Raw genomic sequence first — 27,427 nt, forward strand, 5'->3', positions numbered from 1 at the left:
GGGCTGTGAAACCCAACCCACTCCCTAAGCTTCAGAGCCCGAGCTCCAGTCCAAACCCGAATATCTACATAGCTATATTTAATGCCGTAGCACGAGCCCAGTGAGCCCATGTCTGCTGTCCCAGTCTCGGTGCCATGGGTTTCTGCTTGCCATGTTAGACGTACGCTGAGGGTGCCTTAGATCTGCTTCAAAACTCCACCCTCTTTACTTGGCAGTATGAGATTTGGCTAAAGACATACTGACCTATTCTCTGGTTTCAGAGTAACAGCCGTGTTAGTCTGTATTCGCAAAAAGAAAAGGAGGACTTGTGGCACCTTAGAGACTAACCAATTTATTTGAGCATGAGCTTTCGTGAGCTACAGCTCACTTCATCGGATGCTCTATTCTCTGTTCATGTAACTGTTTATGTTTCTCCCTTGTTCATAAGTCTTCCCCAAGCCCCCTTCCACGGGCACTGTAAATTAAAGTTTCATATTCATTTTGGCTGCTAACAGGGCTGCTCCGTAGAATCTTGCAGCATTGGCTCTGGTCATCTTGATATCAGTTCAGCAGGACTCCTTGTGGCCCCTACACTTGTTTTAAAAACCTGCTTTGTATTCATCTGGCTTTATTTAATATTTCTCTACATCAGTGTGTCAGTTTGAAGACTTCAGCTCTGCCTCTGGCTGAGATGCTGATGATTGTCCGATAAATGTGTTCTGTCTCTACAATATTCTGATACAACCAACACTGCTGCATTAATGTACTGGTTGAGAGCAGCATGTCTCAACAGAGGAAGTATGCTAAGGACTAGAAGTCGGGAGAGCTGGGTTTTCTGTTCCTTGCATCTTCCTGAGCCTCAGCATCCCCATCTATAAAATGAGGCTATTTGTCTTAGCCTTACAATGTCAAGTTGTAATGGCCCAACCTGATGATCACTTTAGATAAGCTATTACCAGCAGGACAGTGGGGTGGGAGGAGGTATTGTTTCATATTCTCTGTGTGTATATAAAGTCTGCTGCAGTTTCCACAGTATGCATCCGATGAAGTGAGCTGTAGCTCACGAAAGCTCATGCTCAAATAAATTGGTTAGTCTCTAAGGTGCCACAAGTACTCCTTTTCTTTTTGCGAATACAGACTAACACGGCTGTTACTCTGAAAAATGTCAAGTTAATGTCTGCAAAGTGCTTTTGGCATCCTACTGGTCAGCACGTACTATACGTTGTTCTCTCTGCCCAGTCCACGGAGGATATGACTCTGCAGCGGCTCTCAGTTAGAGGACTTGATCTGTTAGCTCAAGCCATGGAGCAGGGGTTCTCAAACTGGGGGTCAGGACCCCTCAGGGGGTCACGAGGTTATTACATGGGGGTTCGTGAGCTGTCAGCCTCCACCCCAAACCCTGCTTTTCCTCCAGAATTTATAATGGTGTTAAATATATTTTAAAGTTTTTAATTTATAAGAGGGGTCGCACTCAGAGGCTTGCTATGTGAAAGGGGTCACCAGTACAAAAGTTTGAGAACCACTGCCATAGAGGCCCATGCTTTGTCTCTGGAGATCCCAGGCTCAGATGATAGGCATTATGCTTTGAGATCTTTAGTTCTCTTCGTTAACAGATTTGTGAGATCATTGTTTATGCTCCTACAATGAACCTGTCACCTGTAGAATGTCACACACGCTGGAATATGTAATCTTACACACACCAGATTTTGCCATATAGTAATTGAGAACTGTGTTGATCTTGGCTGCTTTCTCATGTGCCCTTCTCATAGCCTACGAAAGCTTATGCCCAAATAAATTTTTCAGTCTCCAAGGTTCCACAAGGACTCCTCGGTGTTTTTTGCTGATACAGACTAACATGGCTACCCCTCTGAAACTTCTCATGTGTGTTTATATAAGGGTTTCCTCTGGTTTAATGAGGAAATATTTGTCTAAAGTAAACAGGATGGCCTCTCTCGCTCTGTAAAAAGAAAAGGAGTCACCTCTCTCTCTGTGTGAGCCTTAGATAGTGACAGGTGTGTGATGCTGTCATGTGATGGGAGACAAACCATTTGATATACTAGCTTATTAGGCCTGGAAAGGAGAGAACTTCCACGGCAGGTTAAAGTCTGTAGAGGTCTCATACTGCAGTCCTCCCCAGCAGAAATCATTACTACAGAGAATGGTGTGGAAATACAAGCAGCAGGCAAGCTCACAGCTGTTCACGTCCCAGCTTCTCCTACGAGGAGGAGAGTTTTTGGCTGCAGTGAAATGCATAACTGCTTCTCTCCTCGCTTCAGATTCTGCCCTGGCACAATGTTCACTTGGATAAATACATTGTTCTGGAGGAAATTCTAGATTGGCTGATAAGCAACTAATCCCAGCCAGTTTCCAAGTTCAACTCACACTCCTGTAGTGAGATTGATGAAACCAGCACAATAGCCCCTCCTCCCCCTGCCCCTGCCCCCCACCTTCACTATCCCCAAGATGCTGGCCCAGTTTCTCAGGACTGTCTTTGTGCCTTGCACAATGGGGCAGCACATGCAGCCAGGCCAGTGCAGGGAAAGGAGAGTGAGAGAACTGCAGCGTGTGACTAACGAGTGAATCTAATCCTACTCTGGCTGACAATGGGGCCTTTCTTTTCCACCACTTGCGCCGCTGTGAAGAATTAGAATTAGCATGGAGGAATGTGTAAAATGGCTCTGGCTTAAACAGGGAGTAAATCTGGCAGAAACACTCCATCCTTTCTGAATCCCATGGCATTGTGGTGCTATGCAAGCTGCAGCCTTCACTGGTTTCCCTAGTGCAGAGAGGGAAACCATGTAGTCAAACATTGCAGTGAGATACTGGCAAGGCAAATACAACTTCTCTGGTCGTCAGTCCAGTCTATAGTAGGTTGCTGGCCTGTCTCCCAAGCCCAGGAAGGATTGACGCCGTGCCCAGAGTCTAGTTCTAGCTCTTCTTTCAGAGCAGTTTATTTTTCAAACCCAAAACTCATAAGTTAACACAAAACCAAGCTATTCCCTTGACCAACACAGGCTGTAGGGGCCCAGCAGCCTTTCTCCTTACATCTCTCCCCTTGCCACTAGAGCTGCCCTACTTCCTCCAGCCTTCTCTTCAACTGAGCTCTTTCAGTCCTTCATAGGAACTGCCTAACCCTTCCCCAGCTGGGTCTGATAATCCCCTCTGCCAGGGCCAAACACCTCTTCTTATACAGGCTCTGCCTCCAAACAGGGCTGGCTGGCTGCATATTGAAGGACCTGGTTACAACATGGTCAAATCCTAACTTTTCTCTTTTGTCATAGATGGGATTGTACCATGTTCCTAAAACACACCACAGCTTTGGACTTCGTGGGGCTGACCCATGACTCAGTAACACAATTAAAACATGGTTCAGTCTCATCTACACTGTGAGATTGAACCATGTTTTATTTGTGTTAAGGGACAGCCATGCCTTTCAATATACTACTGTGGTTATTGCAGTGTAGATGGGATTTGGGGACTGGCTGGACCAAAGGCATGGGAAACTTTAAGCTCCTCTCGATTGACCTTATTCACAATCTTACAATCTGAATGAGAAATCTTGCAACCTTGTGAAGGAGCAGAGTAACCTAAATTCTCTCTCTAACCCAGGAATTTATGTAAATTTCCATTTCTGTTATTAAACTTCTGAATCCCCCGCATCCCTGAACTACTCCTGGTGGGTCAGAGAAAGCAGATTCTTCCAAGCGCAAGTGCCTGGCAAATCACTGCTGTGGGGAACGAAGCTTTTCTGAACCCTTCAACTGGGTGACGGGAAAGTTGTATTTCATTCGTGAGGAAGAACTGTTCCAAGATTTCTAACACAGCTTAATCCAGCATGGCTGCTTTTTGTTTTCTTCCCTGTTTAGGCACTGAGATGGACCTGCCAAGTATCCCAGTTTTTGGCTGCACCATCCCAATTGGGAAGAAGCAGAATCCTGCATGCTGCTGTAATTTTGTGCTCATTCTGCTGATGCAGGGTTCTTTGCAGCTCACCATTACCTTCCTCCGAGATTGCCCTCATCTTTGCTTGCCCTAACTGTCCTGAGTACTCTTCCAAAAGGATCCTTGGTATTTCCAGTTCAGCTGGATGTTTTCAGATTTGCCCCAGAATCCTTTGCACCTCTCTTTTGTGCCCTTAATCAAATTGTTCTCATCCATCGAACGTGTGGCGTATCTGGAATTTGAAGACACCAGGGTGCATACAGCAGACCTGGAAAAAGCAAACCCTTTTTGAAGGGGAAATTTTGACAGGGGAAATTTTGACAGGAGAGATCAGCAGCAGATGGTAGACAGAAGAAAAGCAGGGCATGGCTGAGTTGATTGTGAAAAGCAGGGTGAAGGGTTATGTTATGGGCAGGCACACTGATGTTTCACTGACCATGTATATCCCTGTTTCTTAGCTTGGGACACTGGTGAGCATGAATCAGCTTCACTAATGAGGGACAGGAATGGGTTCGGCTGTGAGACTAGTATTTAAAGAGACTGATAAAATAATTTATTTAAAATCCTTTACTTCCCTGTGACAGTAATATGAGTGATCAGTAAAACTGATCTAATCTCTCTCCACCATTGATGCTATAAGTTTCTTAATATTTTTTTGTATGCCACTTACCTTGGGGAGTGAAACTATTGTCCAGTTGCATTTGTTTCTAGTCAGTTTCATTTTCTCTTTGTGCCCTAATGCAATTACGTTAAATTCTGGGTTTCCAGTGCTGTCTCTCCTGATTTGATTTAAAACATTTAAAATGCCAAACTATATGGGCCTTAAAGACACCCACCAAGCTTCTTTGTTGAGCTGCCATGGTACCCAGGGTTTAACTGTCAGCTAGCTATGATACTAGAATACTTGTCATAGCTTCTTTGGAGGATGCCTAGGGTGAAGATACTTTCTGGGGTGGCTTTAACTCTGCCCTCTTCTATGTAATCGAAACATCTGAAAGGCAAGAAATTCCAAGTGACACCTAACAACCTTGCCTTCCCACCTATATTTTAAACTGTATTTTTTTTCCCCTTTAGTTTTGGCTATGTTCTTGCAACCTCAGTTCGAGCTCAATGAAGATTTTTCTGTGGGGCGGGATGTCTGATCTTACGCTTTATTATAAAAAAAGAAAAGGAAATATTGGACCAAAACTACTGCTCTCTCTCTCTCTGAGGTATTTATAGTGGGCCAATTTCCATAGTACTTAGGTGACGAATGCACTTATGACTCTTTAGGGAACTGACCCAGTTGCCATTGAAGTCCGTGGGAGTTGGTTTGGGGCCTAACTGGATGCTGCAAAACTGGCAGGGCAGCTCACACAATGCACTATAGAAATGCAATGGTTTGCCCACTGTGTGGTGGTATGGTGTCCCTATTATTCTATCTCTTTCTCTCTCTATAGTCCCCTGAGCATATGAGGTGCTTTGCAAACAACAGGGAGGTGTTTACCATCAAAATAACCCTCCTCTCCATAGACACAGGCACATTGGAAGTTGTTGTCATATTGCCTCTTAACTCCTCTTTTCCACAGGTTTACTAAGAATCTCTCTCCAGACAAAATTAACCTGAGCACACTGAAAGGTCAGGGGCAGCTGACCAACTTGGAACTGGATGAAGAGGTGCTGCAGAATGTGTTGGAGCTGCCCACCTGGCTAGCTATCACCCGTGTCTACTGTAACAAGGCTTCCATCCGGGTGAGTTGAGATGCCGCACTAATGGTGTCCTCTAAACACAATGCAGCCCACTTGATGTCAGTCTGCATTTGATGTTATCTGGGGCTTTTGATAAAGGATATCAGCTTTCTCAACTGGAAATGAACTTGTGGTAGCGGAGGCATATCCTGCCCCTCTCCCTTCTGCCCCTGACTTATTCTTTAATGCTGAAAGAGTGAAACAGCCATCCCAGGTTGCCCTGGCTGTTCACACAAACCTCCAAACTGGGCTGAAACAGGAATGTAAAGTGTAAATAAATGCTGATTGAAATTTTTTGAAAACCTCCTTGTGCCATGAGTTTCCGTGCAGTAACGGTTATTTAAAGGTCACAGTTTAAGCAATAAGAACAGGAGTACTTGTGGCACCTTAGAGACTAACCAATTTATTTGAGCATGAGCTTTCGTGAGCTACAGCTCACTTCATCGGTGAGCTGTAGCTCACGAAAGCTCATGCTCAAATAAATTGGTTAGTCTCTAAGGTGCCACAAGTACTCCTTTTCTTTTTGCGAATACAGACTAACATGGCTGTTACTCTGAAACCTGTCATTTTAAGCAATGGAGACTTCAGAAATAATGTGCAAATTGGGTAAAAGCATGTGAAAAATGATTTGCTAGGCACCTTACCAGCCTCTGCACCCACAATTATCTGGCTTGCTAGTATAATTGCAGTAGTTGCACATGCAGTCACAGCTGCACTTGTGCACAGAGAATGGGCCTCTTCATCTTGAAAATCTTGTTCCAAGTGCTTTTTGGGTCAGGAAATGGATTTTTTTTAGTTGACATTAAATGAGAAGTTGTTTGTTTAACCTCAGCTGATGTTAGACACAGTTACACTAAATTAAGGCAAAAGCGTTTAGCATGTGGAAAAGACTTTCTGTTAAAGTCTGGTTCTGTTCTGCCAAATGACTGTAAAAATGGCCTCCTTTTACTCATCTCAGCTGCTTCCTGTATGTATTCAGAGTTGGATCTGCTCAGTTTAGTAACAAGTATTAGTTCTTGCTGCTCCTAGAACTGCAGAGCAAACACAGGTCAGTGGGGGTAAAATGGATTGTATTCAGGTTTGAGCATAATCTACAGAACTGTAAACTAAATTCCAGTTACAGCCTGAATTAATTGATTGTAAAGCGATTAAAGACAACAGAGTTGCTCATGCATAAGTGAAATCTGAATTTGGGCTGCAGAGCATATATCACTGGTGATGATGCATGAGAAGGAAAAGACTCAGCCTGAAATACAAAAGCCAAACTGGGCTTACACAGCAGGTTGTTTGAACATCTTTTCAGTTGTTTGTGGTAGCCCATTTGATCTGGAGTCAGTGAGACGCAGTGAACCTGTATTGTCAGTGCTGTTTTTATGTGATCAACTCTCAAAGCACAGCAGGACTTTAAGTGAGTTGATCTCTGGGGGGCTTGACTGTGTGTCCCTGAAATCGTTCAAACCTGGGCATATTGAGGAACCTTCTGCAACTTGAGCTCTGTCTTTACAGATCCAGTGGACGAAACTGAAGACGCACCCGATTTGTCTGGTAATATTTTGTTTTAGTCTTCTTCCTTCTTTGTAATAAATCTTAGCTAAGGGATTGTTCTTGCAAAGGGACAATTGGTTCTTACAGCTAGAGGTGTTGAAGCTTTTGTGACATAACATCTCAGCTGTCAAGTATCAGAGGAGTAGCCATGTTAGTCTGGATCTGTAAAAGCGGCGGAGTCCTGTGGCACCTTATAGACTAACAGACGTATTGGAGCATAAGCTTTTGTGGGTGAATACTTTGTCGGATGCATGCATCATCTCAGCTGCTGATCAAATCCAGCCCATTGCACAGAGGCTTCTCTAAGGTCACGTGAGATGTGAATTTTTTTTTACCACCCAGGTCTCATAGAAGTGTCTTTGTCTCTAAGGGTATGTCTACACTGCAAGAAAATCCCCACAGCAGCGAGTCTCAGAGCCCGGGTCAATTAACTTGGGCTTGTGCTCCAGGGCTAAAAATAGCAGTGTATAGACGTTTCTGCTTGGACTGGACCCTGGATTTGAAACCTGGTGAGGGGGGCTGGAGCCCACACTCTGAGACCTACTCCCTTCATTGGATTTCGTAGCCAGCTCCAGGGAGGGAATGTCTACAGGGGTATTTTTAATGCCATAGCATGAGCCCCATGCGCCTGACTCAGTTGACCCAGGCTCTGAGACTGGCTGCCATGGGGTTTACGATTGTTGGGTTTTTTTTTGCAGTTTAGAAGTACCCTAAGGCCTTTTCTGATGTTTCTGTGCTGTCCTATGGTCAACTGTTGGGTGGCCCTAGGGAAGAGTACAAGTTCCTGGGATCTGGTGAGAATTGCCCAGATGACATTTCCACTGGCCCCAGGATGCTAAACTTGCTCTGAAGTATATAATAAAAGTGTTCTCTACAAGTAGATGTGAAACCAGTGATAGATTTTTCTCAGTGGATCTCAAAGTACTTTGGAGACTGTGTGTACATTAGCACTGAAATGCAGCAACCTCTGAGACCTGGTCTGTACTACAAAGTTAGGTTGATTTGTGTCGACCTATTTGTACATGTGTCTATGTTCAAATTTGTCTCCCACTGATATAAGCACCTGTTAGTCACACAGTAAAACCACCTCCCCGAATGGCATAGAACCATGGTTCACCTACTGAGGTTAATGTAGTGTGAGCATAGATATTGTATGACTTGTATCAACCCTAACAGTCCTCCAGCAGCTGTCCCACAATGCTCCATTCTCTGTAACAGTGACTGCTCTGGCCACAACTTTAAACTCCACGCTCAGAGACTGGAAGCCACACCCCACCTTCAAATCCCCCCACATGGCTTTTTTAAATGATTTTTTCTGATCTCCCAACTTGATGAGCACACCTAGCAGTTCACCCTCATTGTGTGCAACTACCCAACTGCCTGTGCCAAGCTCCACACACTAGACGTGCTCCTGCCTGGAGTAGACAGGAAGTATTGGGTCTCTGGGGCCTGTGGGAAGAAGAGGCTGCACAAACACAGCTACAGACCAGCTGTAGAAACGTGGACAGCTGTGAGCAGATTGCACAGGGGCTGCAGGCAGGGGTACGACAGGAATCAGCCGCAGTGCTGCATGAGAGTGGAGGGCACCTGCCAGGTGCAGAGTTGAAATGGGGAGAAGGATAGATACTTTAGTCAAGGATGCTCAGCCAACCCCCTTACTTTTATGAAAAGCGCCCTGTGAGATTTTCAGTGTCCATGCAGAGCAGATGGGACCTTGGCTTTTAAGGTCTCATTTGAAATACCCACTCACACACAGTGAATTCCCTGAGAATGGTGGAAGGTGGAGTCCACCTTGTTGGTATTTGACCCAGCAGTTCCAGTGACCCCCTATGTATTTCAAATCTAGAACCATAATGCTCATCCCGAGTCTTAATGTCATGCTTACTTCTTGTTTCCTGTGTTTGCAGTACCTGGATAAGGTGGAGGTGGAGATGCGAACCTGTGAAGAGCCTCGGCCACCCAATGGACAGTCTCCCATTGCTCTTGCTGCAGGTCAAAGGTTGGCACCTCCTAACTCTACAGTTAGTTTTTGACACTGTATTATCTGTGTTGGGCAGGCACTCCTGATTGTCCATTCTGAATAGTGAAGGAGCCTTGCAATAAAAAAGGGGAATTGTTTTCTCCCAGCGTTTTCAACTGTGAGATGGGGACAGGGTTTGGCAGAAGTCTGTACAGCTGGCCAGGGTTGACCTAGACTAGATCCTTAAGAATGCCCAGCTCCTTTAAGCCATGTTCCCCAGAGCCTTTGCATTGCAGCTTCCATCCTCCCCTTAGGAAGCAGTGGATAGGATTCCTTCATTGCAGCCCACCTCCCCATCCTTTCCTGCTCCTCCGGCAAAGTCTCTCTTTCCCACTTCCTGAACATCTGCATTGATTTCCCTCATCTTTGGCAGAGACCTAAATCTTCTCCTTGCTTCCAAAGCTTCACTGAAAATTCTGCCTGGCCTGCACCTGTGTTCTTCTCCTCTGGCTGTGCTCCATCACATTTCCCAACACCCCACCCAAGCTTCTCTCCTGACCACTCCTTTATCCCCGTCCTAACTCAGCTCCTGCTTTCATGTTGCCCCTCCAGGCTAGAAACAAGTAACGTTCTCTCACAGAAACCTTCCAAAGACTCTGCTGTCTCACAAAGCATTCCCCATGTTTCACTCTGCACTGTATTGTGCCTGGCTGGGTGGCTGACATGTCATCTTTTTGGGAAGTCCATTGACAGAGCTATGATACTTCAAATCCACCCAGAAGCTCTAACAGGTTTAACCCATTCTGCCCATTGTACTGTGCTGTATGCGCCTTCGTGGCTATGTTAACAATTGTGTCTCTTCTGAATCAGCTGGCAGTGCTTGCCGGAGTGTTGTGTGGGACAGGAGTATTTCTGTCTCTGGCCTTGGGAGTGAGAGGCTGACTCCAGGAGTTCAACTTCAGCTTCCATGTGCACTGCACCCTCTTGCCCACCCCTTGCTCCATCATTTACTCTTCTTCCTCTGTTCCTGCCTACCATGGCGATGGCTTTGAACACTCAGTTGTAACCATGGCTGAGGCTAATCTATCAAATAGGGGGTGCCTTATTAGCACAGGTGATGGTATTTCCATCTTCCGTGCACTTCTCCTGGAGGTAGTCCATCTCCATGGAGCCAGGCTGCTTCTGAACCTTAGGTCTCCTTTGTGACAGTCATTTGTTATCACTGGGTCAGCCTGAACGGGGGCTCCTTTTTATAGAATCATGATTTTGAGGGTTCTTCTCTTTACAGCGAGTATGGCTTTGCCGAAAAGGTTGTGGAGGGAATGTTCATTGTTGTCAATTCCATCACTATCAAGATTCACTCCAAGGCCTTCCATGCCTCTTTTGAACTGTGGCAGCTCCAGGGATACAGTGTGAATCCCAACTGGCAGCAGAGTGACCTACGTTTCACCCGCATCACTGACACTCAGAGAGGAGAGGTAAGACCCTCTCTGCATTGGCAGATGCAGCATACGGGGGTGTCACATTTAGGTCTCTTCCATGGTCCCTGAAGGGTCTGGCAGATTTGGGGCCTTGGTTCATTTTCTCTGAATTCTCAAGTCTTGGTCTCAGTATGGATGGCTCTAAGGAACCTCAGTGACCTCTATACCACAGTCTAAAGTATCCATTGGGAACTGGAGTCACTCTGAACTCTTCCATAGCCAGTGGTCCCCATCACACTTCTTCATAGCATCTCCTTAGTGGGAGAATGAAAAACTGGAGAAGCTGTGAGCTCCCTTGCAATCAATACATTTTAACTAGTCTCTGCTGTGATTGCACTGTAGAGGGAGGATTATATGATCCCAGGGCAGCTTCTCCATTTATTACTGCGATTCCAGAAGAAAGATGGTGTCTCTTCCTTCCTCACTTCTATATCCGTTTCTTTTCTTGCCTATGCACTGTTACCGTGAAACGTTTCCATCGTTAAAGTCTTGAAGTTGGTGAAATCCTCAGCATTTTCCTGTTTGTCTCCTGGTCTCTCTTTCTCTCTGGGTAGGTTTTGACATTTAAAGAGCTCACTTGGCAGACACTTCGGATAGAGGCAGATGCCACTGACAATGGTGATCAGGATCCCACTACCACTCCTTTGAGACTCATTACCAATCAAGGCAGGATCCAAATTTCTCTCAAGAGAAGGGTGAGTATCTCCACTGATAGCAGGAGTGATTTGCCTGGTAAAGTCCTGATTGCATCTCCCCGATCAGGAATAATGTCCTTACTCAATTGAATCTCAAAAATGAGAAGAGGCACAGAGAGGGATAGTTATTCCTGTGTCTGGTGATGGTACCTATGCCCTCCCTTCTCAGTGCTTGTGCTTTTTCTCCACAAAAGCAGAGCCCTAGATGCTGTATTGCTCTGTGGTTTCAGTGAGGTACACGCTGAGCTCTTATCTTGTGTACTCAGAACAGCTCATTTCTTAGTTCAGGAATGCATGCAGCAGGGCAAGTGCGTGAATAATCCTCTGTCACAGTCATGTAAAAGTGTGCTGTGTCCTCTCTTATTGAGTGCTTACATCACTGCCAGACTTAGTTGTACTATAAACAGGAGAAGGAGAAAGGTGATGAAGTGTCGATTAGAAAGAATAAACCTCCTGCATCTCCACTCTTCCTTCAGTGCAGTTGGGCACATGCCTCCTTAGGTGGAGACAGATTTGACTAGCTTGGTGCTCAGCTGAGACAACAGATCCCACTGAATAATATTGGGGTACCCTGGACACCTCTCAGGCAGATGAATGGCCTCCCTCTACCCTATTTTATCTCATATGATTTCTAAAGTGACATATTTTGCAGCTGCTACAATCCACAAGTCCCCAGAGGAATAAATGTGTATGGTTAAAATTGTTATGTTAAACTTGCTGCTCTCTCTTTGGTTGGCTCAGACCAAAGATTGCAACGTGGTGGCATCTAAGCTGATGTTCCTCCTTGACGACTTGCTCTGGGTGCTGACAGACTCTCAGCTGAAAGCCATGATGAAGTATGCAGAGTCCTTGAGTGAAGCCATGGAGAAATCTTCCCAGCAGAGGAAGAGTATGGCACCAGAACCTGTCCTGGTAAGCAGCTATCACCTAAGCATGAGCGTCCTGGGAAAAAGGAAGAGACATGGAAAAGGCAGCATGGATTCTCCATATACACATACAGATGGGTGCCTGCTGCCGAGTGGTCTCTCTGATGACGGGAAGAGGTAGGAAAGCTGTAATCTGTGCAGCTTCCCAAAAGTCCTGTCAGCACCCCTTATGGGTGTGAGCATTGGGAGAAGTCCTAAAAGCTCAGCTGGTGTAAGCTTGGGCACACATGGGTATGGAGTCACCACTGGGATAAAAACATGACTTACAGGCATTGCACCCACCACCAAAAATGATCAGTGAACATTTTCAAATGGTCATGGGCTAGAATCGGTCTGGGGGAAAAAAGAGATGGAAAATTCTGTGATCCTCTAGGCCAGCGGTTCTCAAACTTCATTGTACCGTGACCCCCTTCCACCAACTAAAATTACTACACAACACCAGGAGTGGCGGGACCGAAGCCTGAGCCTGCCACCGCGGGGGGGGGGGGAGGGGAAGCCCAAGGGCTTCAGCCCCAGGCAGGGGGCCTGTAACCTGAGACCAGCCGCCCAAAGCTAAAGCCGAAGCCTGAGCCCAGCCTCCCAGAGCTTTAGCCCCGACCATTGGTGTTGGGACTCGGGCGTTGGCCCTGGGCAGTGGGGCTTGAACTTTGGTTCTAGGCCTCAGCAAGTCTAAGCAGCCCTGGCGACCCCATTAAAAAGGGGTCATGACCCACTTTTGGGTCCCAACCCACAATTTGAGAACCCCTGCTCGAGGCAGGACTATCACAAGGTGTCAGGGGGCCCATAGATTTTGTTTTGGTAATAACAGATAATGAATATATCCTGGAAATAATCTCTTCGGCCTCTGCTAGGAAGTTCCCGTCTCCAACTTCCTTTCTCAAAATAAAAATCTATATGAGGGGCACTCCAACCTTGTAAAAATTGTCATGATTTGGGGTGCTCAGGGGAGAACACAGATCAGCCCATTTCAGGATCATCATTTTTTCTCTCAGTATCCTGCGAGGGGGCTCGCAGTGCTCTGAGATGTTTGTATTGTTCGTTTGCAGCACACACAGCTCATTGTATTTCTTAACCTCTAACCAGCTGTTTCTCCTACCCTCCTTCCATTGTTAGCCGTTGAACTCCCCCCCCCCACCCTTGCAAATGTTTTTTTAAAAAGAAGTTTTCAAAATACTCAGCAAAGTTAAATAACAGAGAGATGTTTAAATAACTGCTGTAGAAGGAAAGTGAAATTAAAGGGTACAAGGCAAAGGATGAAAGACGTTTCCAGCAGAGATTTGCAAAGAGCCAGAGAGCATGAGGTGAGAAAAGGGATGTTTCTCCAGATAGCAGGAACTGCAGAAGAGAAGGTTTTTGCAAACAGTGCTGTGAGATAAGGCCAAGAGGACTTTAAATAATAATGCTAATATTGCCCTTTTCATCCATAGATTGGAAAGCATTTTCCAAAGATAAGTGAGCATCATTAGTCCCATTTTAGAGATTAGGAAGCTGAGGCATGGAGCATTCCCAAGGTCACACAGCAGAGCTTAGAATAGAACACAGATATCTTGACTCCCTGTTTGGTACCCTGTCCGCTGGACCTTGCTGCCTCCACTGATTATAAATCAATTGATGGACCTGCAACAGCTTTAAGCTTTGCAAAGTCTATGTCTGCAGAAACGGAAGCTCAAGATCAAATTGATAATCATAAATTCTAGTTATTCAGTTACGTTTGGTTCTTTCCTTATACATGCTGTGTTAGAACCACTGGTCAGAGACCTTTTATTTGGGGAACGCTATTCAGGCTCTTTCACTGTGGGGTGTAAACATAAGCTGTTTCCAGTGCACTAGAATCTGCTTCCCTATTTTCCTTTGATGATGTACTGGTACCTGAAGAACATGTTCCTGTGTATTCTAGACCACACCACCTGCTCCTAGTGCCCACCAGTCCTGGTCCCAGACATTTGGAGGCAGTCTGAATGCAAGCAGCATCAGCCAGTACTTTGAGAAGTATGACATGAAAGAGTCCTCCTACCACCTATTCATCTCCCGTCTGGACCTGCACATCTGTGATGACAGCCACACCCGGGAGTCAGGTACCCAACCAAGAGCAGCACTAGGGAGAGACTGGAGGAGAAAGAAATAAACCAGATCATGGGGGGTACTTCTTTTTCATGTGTGCACGTGCATTTAATTCTGCACTTCTGAGTTCAATGTTAGCATATCACAGTGTGGCTGGTGTCAGTAGCTCACTCTTTGTGGGGGTGACACTGTCCTAAGTACCAGGAGACTTGCATATGTGGTGTAGCTTCCTAGGGGGAGGAGTGGAAGTCCTCTCACTGGCTTGGACAAAGCACTAGAGAATACGCAATAGGGAACAATCTGTCACCAAACAAAGAGGTAGATTAGATGGTCTAATAGCTCATTTCACTTGGTCAGTATAGGATTGTTCCTTACCATTTATTTTCTGGTAGTTTAGCTAGCCTAGTTTTAAATGGGCTAGGCAATGGGGCTTCCCCCACTTTCCTTGCAAGACCATTCCCCAGTCTAGCAGATCTCTCTGCCAGGAGTGCTTTCCCAATAATTCAGTTTAAAATTGGCCTTTCCTGATTTTAATCCCATTCCTCCTAGTTTATCCCAGTGGGCCATACTGCATGATTCCTCTCCCTCCCTGTTGAAGTAGCCCCTCTTCCAGTCCCCCGCAATCTTGGTTGTCCCTTAGCCAAGCTCTAGATATTTATTTCTATAAATCTTTCCTCATAATTCAACGCCCTCTGATAATTATTGTTGCTTTTCTCTGACCTTGCTCCAATTTGTCTCCTTTTCTTGTTGCTGAATTGCCTGGAACTGCAGTACACACAGTATTCCAGCTGGACTTTCATCAGAGCCATATAGAGAGAACAGGCTGGTAATAAACCCTGTGATTTAAAGCCTCAGCATTTGCAGCCCAAAGCTGCGTTGTCCTCTTTATTTTGTTACCATATTGTTGGCTACAGTGGTGAGAACCGTAACGGCCAGTGACACAGGGGTGCTATGCAGTTTTGTGTGCGGTGCCCTAGTTTTCTTGATGGCACTAATGGTTAGTCAGTTTCATTCCATTGTCTGTTTCCTGGCCTAGATGATCATAGGAGATGCTGCCAAACCTAAAAGGAAGTATAATCACTGCTGCATCTTACCTTAAAATGGTATCCTTCTATATAGCCCCTTTCATACCATGGAATCCCAAAGTGCTTTGCAAACTGTACCATATATATATATACAGGGATTACTCTGCATCACAGAAATGCAGTCACCTCTGGAATGGAATGTGGCAACTAGTCAGCAGTGCTTATCAATTCTTTCCCAGCTATTCAGGACAGCACATGGAGAACACCACTTTATATAGCCAACTGAAACCTCAGGGGGAATATTAGAGAGAGAGAGAGAAAGCAATGACTCTAATTAGAATTTAGCCGCGGCCCCAGGATTGACATCTTCTGGTGTAAAAAGGGAGGTGGAATCCTTTAATGAGCAAGATTTTACGTTTCGTGTAAAAGAAGGTACCGGTACTGCTTGCAGTACAGTGCCCCCTAACACCGAAGTGAGATGCTGGTACAGTAGCGGCTCAGGGAGTTATGCAAAGTTGCTCTGAATTCCCCTCAGTTAGGACTTGGCTTGCCCAGCTGATACGCAGATGTTCTTTATTCTGTCTTTCCACAGGCTCCTCAAAGCATGGGGTGATGGGAGGTGCAATGCAGCTCACCTTCAGGAGAATGGCTTTTGACTATTATCCCTTCCACTGGACAGGTAAGGGGAGTTTGTTCTTTCCTCATTCATGAAGGGGATAAAAAGAGAGATTATGAGGAAACGTGTTGCTACAAGACTGTGGGCTGAAGCAGGCAGGTAAGACTGAGGAAGGTTGTGCAGAGAGGTCTTGTGACTTGAATTCTCTTTGCAGGGCTAACCCAATTCACTTCTTTATGGCTGAATGGCACTCTTACCCCTAAGGAGAAAAGGAACCAGGCTACAAGAAAGGGAACACTTTGCTCTCTGTCATAAAGTCATAAGGTTAAATCCCCCCACCTTTCCCGTTGCCTAAGCTGTGGATCTGGTTCCTATATGAGGCTGGTCAGCTTGAAAGGGCTTCAGTGTAAGGGATGAGGCCTAGGAGGAACCCAGCAGCAGTTGTGTGTAACTCAGGACCCCTCACAGTGGAAATGGTGGTAGTCTTACAGAGGAGAAATGGCACCTGCAAAGAAACTCTTCAATCTGGAACCCTTGAAGGCATGGGCAGCTGTGCTATGGGGAAGCCTGCATTGTTTAACAGGGAGTCACATGCAGGATTCCATGGCCAGATGTCAGTGGTGGTCCCAGTTGGAGGAGAGCATTTAAAAGGTGCACGTGTGAGTAAGGGTGCTAAGGGGTCAGGTGCTGATCCAAGCCACAAGAACCTCCTCTCAAAAGCCACCTTGTTTGTTTGTTCTGCAGGAGACTCCTGCAAGCATTGGGTGAAGTACTGTGAGACCATGGAGACTCGGGGAGAGTGGGCAAAGAAGCTGGTGAATGAATTTCAAAGCAAGATGGAGAAGCACTGTGAAGAAATTAATGCTGGATCCACTAAGACTCCAAGGTCCCCCTTCAAAAAGCAACCAGGTAGCACTGTTGGATTAATTTGGGGGTTTTCCTTCAGTTGTATCCACTTTATGAAAGAGATTAACAGACTTACTTACTAGTGATTTGGGCAAAAGATAGTCACCCCTACCACAGGGGCTACTTCCTCTAAAAGCAGATGATGGGTCAATCATGCCCCAGCAGACCTCCAGCTCTGGCCCCTGGCAACTTGTACAATGCAGCAATGAATTATCAGTACAAAAATCTGTGGCACATGAAAAATTGCAAATATAGGGACAGAGTAAAATACAATGAACTTAATATTCAAATGAGTGACACATGGGACTTCTGGACAGATTGTGGTATTCATTTTCATAGCTAGTCCAGGAAACCCCTCTATGTTTGAATGTATGTGAAGCTGTCTGAGTGACACAGAATCCTTGAGTCTTTGCTGCCGAATTTAGGTTGATTTTGCCACAGGGTACACAGATCTTTGACTGTATTCTTTTCTCATAAAGCCATAGGCTTTCATTACATAGTCTTGCCCATTTGTATCCAACTCTGGGACCATTATTTCTAACCAATAAACACATGTGCCTCCTAAAGACCTCTTGTGGGTGTGATGTTTAACAGCTCCAACTGGTTTCTAAGGAGATTAATTAAATTGTGGCTGATGTGATTTTTAACTTTTTTCCCCCCCAGACATTTTGTCCAGTCCTCACAAAAGCCCCCCAGAGAAAGGCTGCTTCCAAACACTGGCACCTCCTGCAAGCTTACTGCCGCTACGGCACCCCTCGTGGAACCGTCTCCGATCCAGCTGCATGGTAGTCCGAGTGGATGACCTAGACATTCATCAGGTCAGGAGGAGGCTCTCATCCATCGTTCAGATTACAATCTTAGTTTTGGAACAATTCCATCTGATACCATGTTAAACCACAAACCACGAAAACCCTAGTGTGCAACCAGAGCCAAACAAGAATCTGTAGCTGCAGCATTCATGGATCCTGGCAGGTCTCTGTTAGATATTGCTCATATCTGCTGAACTAAACACAGGCTCAAAAGAACCCCAAAACTCAAAGCAAATTGCAGCCAAAACTGCTGAGTTTCTGTTGAAGCCCACACTACAAAGCTGGGGAGGCTTTCCCTCCACACCTTGATCAAACCCTAGCCCAGCTCTGAGCAAATGATGTTTTATGTATTTGAGAAATTAGTGAGGCTGGGAGAGGGTTTCTTGGTAAGTGTCTTCACTGACAGCAACATAGGAATTGCCAGGCTGGATCAGACCCAAGATTGATCTAGTCCAGAATCCTGTTTCTGACAGTGTGACCAATACCAGATGCTTCAGAAAACTTTACACACTGTCCGTCTCTCTCTCTCTCACACACACACTCACACACATATACACACACACACTCCCCTCCTGTAAACCCTGCAGAGTTTCGAGAGAGTGAGATGGATTCTGTTCTGCCTCATGTCATTAATAGAATTTGTTGGCAGTGTTGTAGCCATGTTGGTCTCAGGATCTGAGCGAGACATGGTGGGTGAGGCCATATCTTTTATTGGACCAACTTCTGTCCCTTCAACCAACAGAAGTTAGTCCACTAAAAAATACTACTTCACCCACCTACCTGGTCTCTATCCATACAATTGTCCATTAACGTCTCCTTGCCCCATCTTGTATCGGTGGTGATGCAGGAGGCATGAAAATTCAAAGCTCCCAGCTGGATTTTCAGATCTCGGTTTGAGTTGGAGGGACTAGAATTTGAAAGACAATTTTTCTGATTTTGTAAACTGAGCCCCTTTGATTCAGGAATAAATCTTTGAGAGAGGATGAATGTGGGAAAGGGTGGTGCTATATGAACAGTTACTTTTCTAACTGACTCCAGTGCAACTACTTGTCTTTGTTGTTCAGGTTTCCACAGCTGGTCAGCAGAGTAAGAAACCTTCCACCTTGCTTTCCTGCAGCAGGAAATCCCTCAACCTTCCAGACCAGGTCTCTGCAATTCATATCGAGTTCACAGAGTATTACTTCCCAGACAATCAGGAATTTCCAGGTAATGCAATAAGGTTAGCGCCTCACTTGGTAAACTTCCGAAGGAACCAACCCATCTTTAACTCTCCTGATACATAATCACCTTACAGCTACTTAGGGAGTCAGTTTCTCTGCATCTCTGTTCTTGTTTAGTCTCATGATGTTCCTCTCTCTTTGTATATATTGATTTTTTGCACTCTTCTGGAATCCTGGGTAAATTCCCCCTAGGAGGGAGGATTAAATTTGTGTGACAATAATTTGCCGACGTGCTTACTGAAAATATACCCCAGTTTCTATCTGTTCAAGTCTTGGGCTCCTGGTTCTTTTCTTTGCACTAGTGCAGGAATCAGGATAATCTGAGTTCTCTGCCTGGATCTACCACTCACTCACTGTGTGAACTTGGCTGAGTCACTTTGCCTTTGCGCCTCAGTTTCTCCCTTTGATATAGGGATCCATCTCACAGGGGTGTTGTGCATCTTAATTAATGTCCATAAAGCACTTGAAGATCCTTGAATATGAGGCAGCCTTACCAGTGGACAGTATTACAGTGTAGTTTGTGTGTGGTCTCTTCCCCTGCCACCCTAATGTTCTTGGCCTGTGGTGAATGCTTTCTCTAAAGGCTTTAGCTAGCCATGCTCAAACCACTTCAGCTTCTTTGAGTCATCATTCATTGCCCCTTTCTCATCCTCTCCAGTTCCCTGCCCAAACCTGTACCTGCAGCTGAATGGCCTGATGTTTACTCTGGATGCAGTGAGCGTGCTCTGGGTGAATCTCTTCTTCCTAGATCTCTATCGCAGCCTGGAGCAGTTCAAAGCTATCTACAAGCTGGAGGACTCGGGAAAGCTGGATGAGCATGTTGATGTCCGACTGGATGGCTTTAGGCTGAAGGTACCATTCACTTCCTTCCTGCCCTAGTCTGCAGTGGTTTCCTGCTCCCTTTCTTGAAGGTAAAAGTGAGAGACCAAGGTACAATGGCAGCCCAGAATGAGAGGAGAATGAAAACTCCACCTTTCTAGACTGGCCCCTACTGCTGCTAATTTAGATTTGTGATCTGTGGATGGAAGAACACATGCTTAGAGCCAGCCTGGAGCAAGCAGGAAAGTTGGTGCTTCAGAGGAGGAATGGATGGCTAAAGGGTGTAGTAGTATATTGTGTCTTTCTCATCTAGGTTGCCAATTCGAAGACGGTTAAAGCAGTAGTAATTGAAAGTTGTTGCTGTCTGATGGCTGTTGGCCTATATAAAATGAGCTGGCGAGTCTCACACAGTGCCCAGTGGACAAATGTCTACAGCACTGAAATCCAACTGCTTTTGGCGCTGGCTAGCCTTGTTCTTGGCAGTCGTGGAAAGCAGGCTTAGGCCCAAATGGGCCTTGGAGACAAAATTCCCTTCTCTCCCCTAGAGGTGGGTCCTTCCAGATGTGGGCACACGGGTGGAAGCAGGATGGGATAAACTTGCATTGTTGGTGCCCAAGCTGTGGTTAATAAATAAAGGACTTCAGTCACTGGTGCTATTGGGCTGGCACCTTTTCACCTTTCAGAACAAATTACACTTTAAAAAAACAGTTGTTCTGAATGTATGTCATTCTCAGAATATGTGCTAAGAGAGAGCGCAGATACCACTGTGCTGAGTGCAATATACTTTCATAGAATGGGCTGCTTATCTCTCCCCTTCTTACTTATTCCCCCTCACTGAAGCTTAGTATCCCGGTGGAGAAGAAAGTAACTGATCACCGGGACCGTCCCAACGCCCTCTCCATTCACACCTTGGAGATGACTGCCACCAACTCGCGCTATGACCCTCACTGCAGCTGCTCAGCCCTCCAGAACATCTTTCGCAGATTTGCCAATTCAGAGTTCTTCCACTCCACCTACACCCAGTTCCCAAAGTCTCAGGACAACTTCAGCATCCTCCACACCCTCTTCTTACGCCATGCATATCAGGTGGAAGCCAGAGCCCAGAAATGCACTGGCTTTGCCCATTCAACTTGGAGGACCTCCGCTTCTGAAGACCTGTGGTCTGTTTACTTCACCCAGATCTCCCTGGACTTTGAGGGGGCTGAGAGTTCAAAGGGCAGAGCCCTTAACTTTATTGACCCTTTCCCCCTGTCCATTTGGGCTTGCCTTCCCAAGAGATGGGAGCAAGCTCAGGTGTCCAAGCTGCAGGCCTCTGCTGCCTCAGAGTTGAAAATCAAGCCTTCTGCTAGTTTTAGTAATCATGCCAAATACCAGGACCATACCAGAGAGCCTGGGCTCTGCCAAAGATCAAAGACTGAGCAGGACCTGAAAAGCATTAATAAGGTCCCGGAGGCAAAGGACATCTTGGGAGAATGTGACTGTGATGATGGCAGAGAGGATGCTCAAGAGATGGAAGCCTCTGCGGATATTCACATGCTTGCGTACTCGACCGCTCATGTGAAAATGCGGCTCAACCACTACCAATACCTGGTGCTGCTCAGGATGAAGGAGATTTTGCAGACACTGCAGGTGCAATTGGCCCAAGATACACAGGAATTGACTGGATCTTCGTTAGAACCCGTGACGGCATGTATGGGCATCATGTTCAACAGTGCTGAAATGGCCCTGCTGATGCATCCCATCCCAGGCTCTGGCTCGGAACCCAGGTCCATGGACTCTGATACAACGAGCCTGATAGAATCTGAGCTCTCACCCTCAGACAGCAGGGAGGGGCTGGCTACTGAAGAGAAGGAGCTTAAATCAGATGCCAGGTCAAAGAAGGAATCGAGCAGCCCCTCAAAAGTCCTGGAAGACAGCGGGATTGAAAACACGGATGTGAGCATGACTGTGTTGCCAGAGAGACTACCTGGATCCTTGAGTGATGGAGCTCTGGGAGCAGCTGACCCAGCAGATCCACAGAGCAAGAGCATGGCGGAGAGGGGCCCAGTTGAGGAAGCACATGAAGCCGTAGAAGCCCTGGATACAGAGAGACTGAGCGAGCCCGGCAGCCACCCTCAAACCACTCTTGCCCTTTCTTCCAGACAGTCCTCAGATGCACTGCCATTAGAGAGTGGAGACGACCTTCTCCAGGAGCAGGCAGAACTCATCCCCTTGAAGAACCTAGAGGTAGAATTATCAAGCGCGCTGCATATGACTAAGGATGCCACTAAGGAAGCCCTGCACGTGACCATGGACCTCACAAAGGAAGCCATGTCTATAACTAAAGATGCTTTCAGCCTGAGCCGGGAGAAGATGGCTTCTACCGTGGAGAAAATGCTCTCTCTACCCCCAACCAAGTGAGTGATTTCTCCTCTCACCCTTCTGAACAGCAACAGCAAAGCTGAGGTGGGGGTGGAGTTTAACAGTGACACATCCACGTTTCCTCTCCCCTTTAGAAGTCCATCTTTCCCTCTGACTCTACACTTGAAAACTATAGGCCATTCACTTTCTGGGAAGGGGGCAAAATGTTGGCTGACTGCTTCCTTCCTCTTGCTTGTGGCTTGGATCCAAGATCCTATACTTCCCATAGTCTCTAGCACCTTTCATTGCTGTAACGTAGCCACTTCTGGGGTGGAGGGCAGCAGGCAGTTTGCTGTGCAATAGTAGGAAGGAATTTTGGTCAAGGATGCCTGGGCAAATCCCTATTCTTTTTTTAAAGATCTCATGATTCTAATGTTTAAGAGAAGGCAGGACCCTGGTTCTTAAGGTCTTATCTGAAACACTGGTGCATAGTAAACTGTGTTGTATATTGTAGATGCTACTGCAAAAATTTGAATCTATGCTTCTAGGTAGTGTAGGTAAATCCAATATTTGTTCTATTCAATGTAGGTTCTTATACTGCGCTTATCATGGTAGTATCTGAGCATCTTCTAGTAGTGCAATAAATGATGTGACTAACATGTATCAGGTGTTGTATGGTTAGACTCCTAACCATCCCCTCCTGAAAGTGTAAGCCCACTTCTCCCTTCTCACTATTCCTGTGACTTTCTCTCTGTCCCCCATATGAAGGAGGTGCAGGAAGTTAAGACTCGTCAGTGGGTAAGGACTGCTGAGGACTGGATGGCTCAAGGGATACAGGAACCTTTCACTTCTTTGTTATCAGTGCAGTGCAGCCCAGGTTGGCCATGACCTAAAATTCTGACCAACCAACAGGTGTTTAACTGCCTTTGGGATGTGTTGGTGATTCCCAGTTCAGTTCTTAGTGAGTTGGTGTCTACAGCTGGTCCCGTGCTAATTGTTCTTCACGAGGTAATACAGAGAGCTGGGGACTAGGGTGGCTGGGATAGTGCAGCGAGTTGGTAATGCGACTTGGAGCGTTTCATCTCCAGGTTGCTAGTTCAATCCTAGTTACCTGATGGCTGTTGAGTGGCCTTGGTGAAATGTCTGGGTAGATCTCAGTCTGAGTCCCTGTAGACAGGTGTCCACACAAGCCACTATTAGGTTAAATATAACAGGTCCCCATGCTGGTAGATACAGCAGAGAAGGCACGAACTGAAGAGTTTTCTCTCTCCTGCAGAGGTGGCCCCTCCGGGAGGGGACTGAGATGCCTGGATGGGGCATTGCAGGAAGCTTGCACTGTCACTGTCTCTGCTGTGGATAAATAGGATTAAATTTTCTGTTTCACTCCGCTTTGCCCACCATTCCATCCCTGACCATTCTAAATGAAGCCACAAGCTGTGCTGATAACATTGTATTGTTTAATATAGAAATAGTGTAACTGTGATAATTAATTTAGTGCCTGGAGGCTAAGCTATCTGTTTTTGTGGGTTTTTGGTAGGGAGCCTGTGACTAAAGCTGAAGAGGGGGCAGCAACCCCTGTGGGCGGCAGCAGCCGCCGAATGCATTTCTTCTCCATGAAGAGGACTGCATCCCAGCATTCCTTTGATGCCACCTCCCTAGACGGAAACTGCCCTGAGGACAGGCTGTCTGTGGACAGTGATAGCAGTGATGGCTTCGTGATGCTCATGGACCCTGGTAACTAGAACTGCCTGTATGCTTTCTTCCATTATTAGTTCACACAGCCAAATTGATCTCTGATGTAGCTAATGGAGTGATTTATACTAGGGATCCCACTATGTCTGTCTCTAACTGATCCTGTCGGTCACTCGCTCCTGGGCAGTTCACCCTGTGTGAATCTCTCCGATACTGCTTTTTGAGATGCCTTCTCCATGAAAGAAGCTGTAGGGCAAGTGCAGGCTAAGAGAACCTTACTGGTATCTGTATGATATGGTCACTGGCACACTCAAAATGTGGAGTTAATTCTAGAGAGGGGTTAAAACATGGAACTGGGACTTTGGTGATTTGGATTCTATTCCCAGCTCTGCCACAGTCTTGTTGCATGACTATGGACTAGTCACTTCCTCTGTTTCCTCATCTGTAAAATGGGAGGGATAGTTACCTACCTCACAGGGAAGTTAAGAGACTTGATTAATTAATCATAGGACCAGACGGGACCTCGAGAGGGCATCTCGTCCAGTCTCCTGCACTCATAGCAGGACTAAGTATTATCTAGACCATTTCTGACAGGTGTTTGTCTAAGCTGCTCTTAAAAATCTTGAATGATGGAGATTCCACAACCTCCCTAGGCAAATTATTCCAGTGCTTAATCAACCTGACAGTTCGGAAGTTTTTCCTAATGTCCAACCTAAACCTCCCTTGCTGCAATTTAAGCCCATTGCTTCTTGTCCTATCCTCGGAGGTTAAGAAGAACAATTCTGCTCCCTCCTCCTTTTAACAACCTTTTTTGTACTTGAAAACTGTTATCATGTCCCCTCTCAGTCTTCTCTTCTCCAGACTAAGCAAACCCAATTTTTTCAATCTTCCCTCATAGGTCATGTTTTCTAGACCTTTAATCATTTTTGTTGCTCTTCTCTGGACTTTCTCCAGTTTGTCCACATCGTTCCTGAAATGTCTCTCCCAGAACTGGACACAAGTCTCCAGTTGAGGCCTAATCAGCGCCGAGTAGAGCAGAAGAATTACTTCTCATGTCTTGCTTACAACACTCCTGCTAATACATCCCAGAATGATGTTTGCTTTTTTTGCAACAGGGTTACACTGTTGACTCATATTTAGCTTGTGGTCCACTATGATCCCCAGGTTCCTTTCCGCAGTACTCCTTCCTAGGCAATTGCCCATTTTGTATGTGTCCAATGGTTGTTCATTCCTAAGTAGAGGACTTTGCATTTGTCCTTATTGAATTTAATTCTATTTACTTCAGACCATTTCTCCAGTTTGTCCAGATCATTTTGAATTTTAATCCTATCCACTAAAGCACTTGCAACCCCTCCCAGCTTGGTATCGTCCACAAACTTTATAAGTGTACTCTCTATGCCATCCTCTAATTCATTGATGAAGATATTGAACAGAACCGGACCCAGAACCGATTCCTGTGGGACCCTACTCGTTATGCCCTTCCAGCATGACTGCGAACCACTGATAACTATTCTCTGGGAATGGTTTTCCAACCAGGTTTGCACCCACCTTATAGTAGCTCTATCTAAGTAGTATTTCCCTAGTTTATTTATGAGAAGGTTATGCAAGACAGTATCAAAAGCTTTACTAAAATCAAGATATATATAAAGTCCTTCTCTTCAAAGCCCTTCATGGCTGGACCCACACTACATGAGTGCCTCACTCTGCATGGTCATAATTTCTTGTAATGGGTATGTTCCTCTGGAACAATGGGAGTGCCAACTTTGAGATTGATTGCAAGAGGCAGCCCCTGGGCAGCTGGTCTGTGACTATACATATCACTCTTGGGAAGAATCACAATGACCATGAATCTCTGGACCTGCAGAACACAATGTTCAGAACCCACTTCTTCAGCCTACCATTCCCCCAAATAAATACACTTAAATATAACAAAAAGAGACAGCCCTCCTGGGTTTCAGAAGGGGATGTGGTGGCGAGAAGGACAGCAGCGTGATCCTTTTGTATTCATGTTAGAATTCTAAGGCACTTGGATATTACGGTGATTAGTGCTATAGAAGTACATAGGTAGGTGGAATATTTGTAAAGGTGCTGCAGAAGGGCAAAGTGTGGTGTTGGGGATTACAATAAATGTGTCATTTGAGCTCCCTATCTTTAAATTAAATCAATCCAAGATGATTTTGATGGTTTTCAGGAAGGTGGCAAAGTGGAACTGAATCTGAGTATTCATAATCTGTTTTCAGAGCCTAGCCTGGATTCCCTCACCCCGGGACAACTTCTTCAGGACCTTCATGATGCAGGCAGCAGAGCGAGCCCAATGGCAGAAGATAAGGATAGAGGGACGCCTGACATGAACAGCTCAGCTTCTCAGAGTGGAGAAGACCCTAGCCTTCAGCTGGTCAGATTTCTTTCCTCCTTCTCCGTAAAATCTTTCTTTAAAGGAAGCTTGCAAAGGGGGTAATGTAGCTATTTTGACAAGTGGTACTGTGACTTGCCGTTTCAGGTCTCTGTTCTGGTGCTGAAAATGAATGAGGTGAACTGCGGGATAGAGGCAAGAGGTGATGATCTGTCACTTGCTGTACAAGTTATGGAGGTTACTGTAGAGCAGTTGGGCAATATTGGAATGTGGCAGTATCTACAAAGCAGCTGTGTGGGTAAGATGCTGGCCTTTGGATCTGCTGGCTTTGAAACCAGAGCGTCAGTCACTGGCTGTTATTAGGGAGCCATGAACTATAAATATTGTTTTCAGTGTTCATGTGCAGTACCAATGTATGTGAAATGTTAACAATATTGAGAGCCTCTGTCTCAGTGGTTCAAATCCAGTGTCCAAAAGTTGTTTCCATGGCTGTTTTGGTGGCTCTCAATCCAATCTCAGTTCCCAGTGGACAGGTGGCCACATCATGCTTCCTCCACCACAGTTGATTACGCTTTTATGTCCAAACAGAACAAAGTCTAAATCAGTGATAGATAGATACTTGTGCTTTAAAAGAGCCAATTCCACAATGTTGAGAACAATTATAAGACAAATCAGTTGGGAGCAAGAGTTTAAACAGAAATATGTGAATGATAATTGGGAAGTCTTTAAGAACATTTCACTACATGCTGCAAAAGTCACAATTCCACTCTCAGGGATGGCTAGATTGGTTGAAAAAACAACCTGGTTTAGAGGAGAAATGAAAGCAGCTATAAAATATATTGGGGAGATGTATATATGAATAGAAAGCAGAAGCTAGGAACTGTAGAAAATTGATAAGGGAAGGAAAATGACACAAGAAGAAATCTACAGCTAGCAGAGCTAAGGACAATAAGGACTTTTTCAAGTATATTAGGAATAGAAAGAATCCTAACAATGCTATTGGTCCATTCCTATATGGAAAAATTGTCAATAATAATGCATAAAAGGAAAAAATATTCAATAAATGTATTTTCTATAGTTGGGAAAAAGACAGATGATATAGTTACACCATATGATGATGAAATACTGTCCATTCCACCAGTTACTAAGGAGGATATTTAAACAGCAGTTATTAAAGCTAGACATTTTAAAATCATCAGGTTCAAATAACTTGCATCCAAGAGTTTTAAAAGAACTGGCAGTGGAACTCACTGGACTATAATGCTGATTTTTTTAAATAAGTCTTCCAACATTGGGGAAGTTTCAGAGAACTAAAAGAAATCTAATGTTT

General features: G+C 45.4%; 1 protein-coding gene across 3 annotated transcripts in view; it reads left to right on the plus strand.

Moving 5' to 3' along the window:
• BLTP3A (bridge-like lipid transfer protein family member 3A) overlaps positions 1-27,427 on the plus strand; it is a 57,401-nt gene that overhangs the window by 20,118 nt on the left and 9,856 nt on the right. The window contains exons 2-18 of one of the 3 annotated variants that reach the window (XM_073320332.1): positions 4,996-5,132; positions 5,490-5,652; positions 7,156-7,194; positions 9,102-9,193; positions 10,443-10,632; positions 11,190-11,330; positions 12,072-12,242; positions 14,154-14,331; positions 15,935-16,021; positions 16,703-16,867; positions 17,528-17,682; positions 18,738-18,879; positions 19,552-19,745; positions 20,553-22,108; positions 23,590-23,786; positions 25,985-26,139; positions 26,245-26,395. In XM_073320332.1, coding sequence (XP_073176433.1) covers positions 5,032-5,132; positions 5,490-5,652; positions 7,156-7,194; positions 9,102-9,193; positions 10,443-10,632; positions 11,190-11,330; positions 12,072-12,242; positions 14,154-14,331; positions 15,935-16,021; positions 16,703-16,867; positions 17,528-17,682; positions 18,738-18,879; positions 19,552-19,745; positions 20,553-22,108; positions 23,590-23,786; positions 25,985-26,139; positions 26,245-26,395 — 3,877 coding nt within the window. In that variant the 5' untranslated portion in view covers positions 4,996-5,031. Of the gene's footprint in view, positions 1-4,995; positions 5,133-5,489; positions 5,653-7,155; positions 7,195-9,101; positions 9,194-10,442; positions 10,633-11,189; positions 11,331-12,071; positions 12,243-14,153; positions 14,332-15,934; positions 16,022-16,702; positions 16,868-17,527; positions 17,683-18,737; positions 18,880-19,551; positions 19,746-20,552; positions 22,109-23,589; positions 23,803-25,984; positions 26,140-26,244; positions 26,396-27,427 lie in introns of those variants that run through there. The other 2 variants (XM_073320333.1, XM_073320334.1) reach the window with 2 other exon arrangements.

This window comes from Lepidochelys kempii, chromosome 21 (genome assembly GCF_965140265.1).
Source record: "Lepidochelys kempii isolate rLepKem1 chromosome 21, rLepKem1.hap2, whole genome shotgun sequence".
NCBI lineage: Eukaryota > Metazoa > Chordata > Testudines > Cheloniidae > Lepidochelys > Lepidochelys kempii.